This window comes from Astatotilapia calliptera, chromosome 18 (assembly GCF_900246225.1).
Source record: "Astatotilapia calliptera chromosome 18, fAstCal1.2, whole genome shotgun sequence".
NCBI classification, from domain to species: Eukaryota; Metazoa; Chordata; class Actinopteri; order Cichliformes; family Cichlidae; genus Astatotilapia; species Astatotilapia calliptera.
The window spans coordinates 5,154,429-5,160,428 of record NC_039319.1 but is presented as its reverse complement, the minus strand read 5'-3'; the positions used below and the strand labels follow the sequence as shown (position 1 = coordinate 5,160,428).

General features: G+C 42.2%; 1 protein-coding gene across 7 annotated transcripts in view; it reads right to left on the bottom strand.

Moving 5' to 3' along the window:
- The window catches only part of LOC113009931 (disco-interacting protein 2 homolog C), a 226,316-nt gene that overhangs the window by 95,888 nt on the left and 124,428 nt on the right, over window positions 1-6,000 (bottom strand). For 6 of the 7 annotated variants that reach the window (XM_026148599.1, XM_026148600.1, XM_026148601.1 and 3 more), the window contains one exon: window positions 277-348. In XM_026148599.1, coding sequence (XP_026004384.1) covers window positions 277-348 — 72 coding nt within the window. Of the gene's footprint in view, window positions 1-276; window positions 356-6,000 lie in introns of those variants that run through there. The other variant, XM_026148604.1, reaches the window with a different exon arrangement.

Sequence of the window (6,000 nt, the reverse complement as noted above, 5' to 3'; positions counted from 1 at the left end):
AGTTTCAGACAAGTTTTTCTCGCCTTGCCTCTGAACGATACCAGCTATCATCATCTCAGACAAAGCTCTGGCTGTGAGCACAGAAGCCCCGCCCACTAGCTATTCAAATATTCTGTTTATGAGGAGCAGCCAATCAGAACAGCTGGACTAATAAATAAGGATTATTTTGAACTGTGAATCATGCAAAGCTACTATAGTTTAAAACAGCACAGTGTGTGTGAGTGAGCAGTTCAGTTAAAAGGGCAGGATGAAGCTTTAAAGAACAGCCTGCTTTACCTGGTGCTTGAGGTAAGTAGGCTCCAATCAGCTTGGATCGCTTCTTCTCATAGCCCTTCTGTGTGATGTCACCTGCCATAGAGAGAAAGACAGAGCAAATTTTACTTTCCTTATTCTCATACAGCAATACCCAGCGAGAGAGCCAAAGTCAGTGTTAAGTAAAACATGGATGATCAATGTTTTCTAAACTTTACTTCAAGATTCAGAGATCATTAAAGCTGCACTGGGCATGCAGGTTTTTATGTTTTTTTAGATAAATGTTCACTGTTCCAGCTCCTACAAGCATAATTTAAAAAAACAATGACAAATTAACAATAAGACTGCAATGAACTGAATACATTTCCCCTGAAAAAGCAAAACAATTTAAGGTACTACAGCATTTAGAGAGATCACGGTATGCTTATCGCTTGCTTACGACCAGATGATTCTGTTTGAATGAATGTGAATGTGCATAAATGAGGAACTCAAAGCACTGCAGGTGCAGCTGATTCACCTTTCACAGTGCGACAAACCACCTCAAAGCTTGCTGACCGATCTCCCCGAGCGATAAATCAAACCTCGCTACGGTACCATCAGCAGATTTCCACGCAGCACAAAGCACATCTGAATCCAATAGCGCTTTTATAAACGATTCCCGGCATTGGGTTTTAACCTCCGGGGACTGTCAGATCACCAGGAGGGGAGGGGCTGCTGCATTTCAAAAGAAAGTTAAGAAGAGAGAGCCAGAAAATTTGGGGGTGAATCACTGCAAAGTAAATATGCGACTGCTGAGTATAAACACACAACAGACCAAATGAGTGTGACCCCACCCCTAATTATACTCCAAGTAAATGTAGCTGGAAAAAACAAAGTAACAATTTCAGAGAAAGGCAGAAAGCCACAGAGTGAAGGATTATGGGAATTAGAGTTTTAAGAACCAACACGGGCCCCAGATTACAATATGCATTTATATTAATATTTATATAGAGGTAAATATATTATATATACACTGATAAACAGTAAATACAATATAGTCTTTATTCTATTTCTAATTCTACTCTATTTCAAATAAAGTTACAGTATGAAAGCTGGAGAGTCTGAGGAGGTTTTGTAGTTTGCGAAATGCTGAATGGTAGTGACTGAGGGAGAGTCAATGAGCCAACAAGTCATTATTGTATAAATGTATTTGGTGGAGACACTTGGATGTGCGTCTATGGGAGCTGAGGCCAGCTGATGTTCTTTATATTGTTTTTGATATTTGTTTCCATTTTCTTAAGCATCAGTTTTAAATATGCACTGAATATGTGCTAATTTACAAAAACCTGAAGATTTCATTTAGCTGACATATTAGAATCAAACGGTTTTACCCTATAAACAAAAAACTATGTCAACAGCCAGAAAGAGTCGGTTTCCATCGCGCTGTTTGGGATAAAAGACTTTGTAAATCCGGTTCTGAATCAAGCTTACTAGTTGATAACTTTTACAAGAAAAACGATTTTGTTGTCTTGTTAGTTTTCTGAAATATTATGTTCAATATTGAAAATGAAGCAGTATCTATCAAACGTGTAGAAACAAGCAACAAAATTCAGTGAAATAAAACCTAAATGTGTATTTTGGAGATTTTCTTTCCACTAGTCTGCAAGAAGCCATGTTATACAAGCAAAATAGCAAGTGGATGAAAAATGCATGTGTTTGCCTGAGGTGACTCAACTTAAAATATGATAAAATGTTTTTACGGGATGCAAACGTCTAATTAAAATATTTGCTTTATGCATGACAAGCAGGCTCTCTACGAGTCTGCAGAGTCCACGTGACTTGATGAATTGTAGGTCCAGACAGTTTTTGGTGCTTGCAGACTTCAGAGGAATTTTCCAGTTAGGTCTGTGTGTGCAGTTGCAGGATTTGGACATTTGGATTCAACATGTTCGGAGCAAAGAGGACGGAGAGGACCGGAAGGGCTGGAGAATAGATTCAGGATGAACTTCCACAACAAACTTGTGCGCGTACCGTTTGTACATTCTGTGGGATATAAAAAAGGAGCATCGCAGCAGTGTTTGACAAGCAAGTTTGTCTCGGTGATGTTACACACTTCTTACAGTGTGTGGCTTTTTGTTAATTAAATGCTCATGTTCAATGTGCTTCGTGGTTTTAGAAAGCAGGTCACAGAACACATGTTTTCTAAGGCACGATAACAAAAATAATTACACCCATCTCCATATTTTGTTACATTTGGGCTCCACTACAGCAGCTGTATGAGAATCACAGTCCAAAATAATCCGCATTTGTCCGATATGGGGCCCTGGTGAACCCCTGATTGGCTAACACTCACAAGCAGAAGGTTTGAACAGCGAGTGGGTGGGGCTTCTGTGCTCACATCAAATGAACACATCTGCTCGCAGTGATATGATGCAGAGCCAGTGGTTCTCACATCAGTGAGTGGATGTCACGGTGGGACTGGATGACCCCCCCATACTTTCTGAGCCACGGGTGCACCGAGGGGAAAAAACTCAAACTGGCCGTTTAAAGCAGTGTGAAGCTGAGATTCTCACTCTTTTTGACTGTGTTTAGTATGAACATCCACTCTTTTAAACCAATCAGGGTAGAAAAGTCACAGTCCCTGCTTTAAATGCAGGACTCTAAAAATACCAAACATTCTTCGTGCAGACTAAATGCTCTGCTATTTACATATTCTGAATTTCTGTGACGACTGTAGCTGCCGAATGATCAGCTGCGGAGCAATTTCAGGATTTCTCTGCCTGGAGGATGTCTGAGTAAAAATTTATAATTTAAAAAAAAAAAAAAATCGGGTGAGTGTGCTTCCCAAGCAGCGAGCGACGCACGAAGCAGACCTGAGTGACGCTAAACCTGCAGAGGATTTGTCGAACACAGAAAAAGCGGTTTGCGTGGCTGACTTGACAAATCCTTCTTAAACGCACAAACATGTGAGTAACTGGCTGGGATCAAGAAACCGGCTGTGGGCACAGACGTCATCTGCGATGATGTCAGCACAATGTATGTGTGTGTGAGAGAGATTTCAGTAGCATGAAGGCACATGGCAATAATTATCATCTCTGGCAGGGGATCCAACTACCCTGCTGAGAGAGAGGAACTGGAAAATACACTGAGGGAGGTGAAGACGTGTGGGTAAACAGAGGAGGTCTGACCTTGTCTTTTAGATATTGACTTGTTGAGGAGGTGACACACAAACACTCAGTTAGCATGTTCTTGATTTAATTGGAGTTTTATCAGCAAAGCAGAGACCGAGTGAAATGAACATGTCAGTCAGCTCTGTGTTAAAAATCATCCACCCAGTCGGACAGGCGGTCCATCAGCCTGTCAGTCACTCTGTCAGGCACAGAGTCAAACACACTGTGGCTGTATATTAAACTACCGCAAGATAAATGCTGTCTAATGCAATCAGGTTTTGTATAAACAGTGCATTCATGCAACTTTCCACGTTACTGCAGGTTTACACGCGGAAAATAAGAAAGACGTGCCAGGCTTTTAGGATCATGCCCAGGAAGGGGCCGCCATTGCTGCCAGCGCCGTTTTAGTCAAGAAGGAAGTGACGGGTTGGAACACTCACGCTTTTTCCTAAACGTATAACAAACCACATCAAAAAAATCTGTGAAGACAACGTTGGATTTGAAACCAAGCCCAGTGATGAATAACAAGCAGGAACATATTAAATTAAAGCTGCAAGCAGCGTTATGAGGGCCCTCGCACCCCCGGCACGTCGAGCCAATGCCAACACCTCAAACCGGCACGTCCGATGTGATGTCACATTGATGGATTTCATGCTTTTAATCACCAGCTAACATTTCATCTTATTCAACCAGGATTATAGTCATGCCACTAGGTGGCGCTCTAACCATTATTGACAAATAGCATAACAAACATTTCCAAGCTCGAGTCTCATCACACCTGCGACCTTTGGGAGAGATTGGACATTGTGTTTTTTAGTGACAGCAGATTACTGCTTTTTGCGAGTGATTGAAACTCTACGTGCCGCCATGACCACCCCGTTTCCCTGAACGGAAAAAGCTTCGCAATTTAACATCACAAAGGTCTTTAGATTCTACACACTGAAGAATGCTTCAATATGATGAAATCCCTTGGAGGAGTTCGTCAAAGTATGAAGCCTGAAAAGAGGGGAAAATGTCGCCAAAATTACACATTAATTTTAAAATGGCTGACTTCCTGTTGGATTTGGGATATTGCTCCAAGAGACTTTTTTGTACATCTTGATATCTTACACAAGCTTACCAAGTGTCAGACTCATAGATGAAACACAGAGCAGGGGCTGATGTTTTGAAATATTGTAGGGGGCGCTGTGGAGCCATTTTGCGCTATTCAAGGAAAATGGTTACATAACAACAATGCCTCCATCCATTTGGAGGTGTGTGCCAAATTTCAAGCCTCTATAAACTTGCCAAGACCCTCAAAAGCCACTTCATCTTTCATGATGAACCGCGTTGCCACCAGGGTGCGCCGTTCAGTTTAAAGTCACAATTTTTGCACTGAAGCATCACGAGGGACTGATAGTGATATTCACCGCTTTTGAGGTGGCCACGATCAACCTGTGAAAATCAGTACAACAAAGTTAAAGCCATGACATTTCCTGTTGCCACTAGGTGGCGCTGTCCGTATTTCCGACAATGGGCACATCAATCTGTTCAGGGCGGGTCTGACATCATGCCTGTAAAGTCTGGTACTGATCAGACTGGATTTCATTGAGTTATACTAATTTGTTTCTTCATGGCGTGACATCAAAGTTCGCCATGCTGCTGGGGTCACACCCTTTCGCGAAAACTCACAGTTTTCACTGTAACCCAAGACCAACTCCTTAAGGCTTTCCTGGAGAAATTTGAGGCTGCAGATGTCACCCATCACTATACTGTACCCCAAAGTGTAAAACATGACATTTCCTGTTCCCACTAGGTGGCGCTGTCCTTGAGGTCAAATATGGCAGTTGAAATATGTTCAGGGGTGGAGCCTTATCATATGTGTTCACTTTGGTCAAGGTCAGAAAATGTATGACAGAATGAGAGGCAATAAGATTTTCATGACGAGTCATCGAAATTCGCCATGGCGCCACGGCCTCATAGTATTGTGAAAACTCAAAAGCTCCGCAATTTAACATGGCACAAGGGTGTAGTTGACACTGTCCAAATTTGAAGGTTATGAAATGAAACCCCAAGGAGGAGTTCGCAAAAGTTCGAGGCATGGAAATGGCAAAATTAGAGCCAAAATGTCACCTTCTCTTCCAAATGGCGGACTTCCTGTTGGGTTTGCGTCAATGGGCCCACAGACTTTTTTGTTCGTCTTGGCATGATACACATGTGTGCCAAATTTCATACATGTAGCTCAAACGATGTGGTCGTAGGGCTGCATTTAACAAGGCATAGGTGGCGCTGTAGAGCCATTTCCCAGTGCTCATATGTAAAACCATTAAAATACGTAAATTTTCACCAGACCTGACGCGTGCGCAAAATTTCAAGAGTTTTCGAGCATGTTTAGGCCCTCAAAAGGCCGATTCATTTGCCGGAATAATAATAATAATAATAATTAAAGCTGCAAGCAGCGTTATGAGGGCCCTCGCACCCCCGGCACGTCGAGCCACTGCCAACACCTCAAACCGGCACGTCCGATGTGATGTCACATTGATGGATTTCATGCTTTTAATCACCAGCTAACATTTCATCTTATTCAACCAGGATTATAGTCATGCCACTAGGTGGCGCT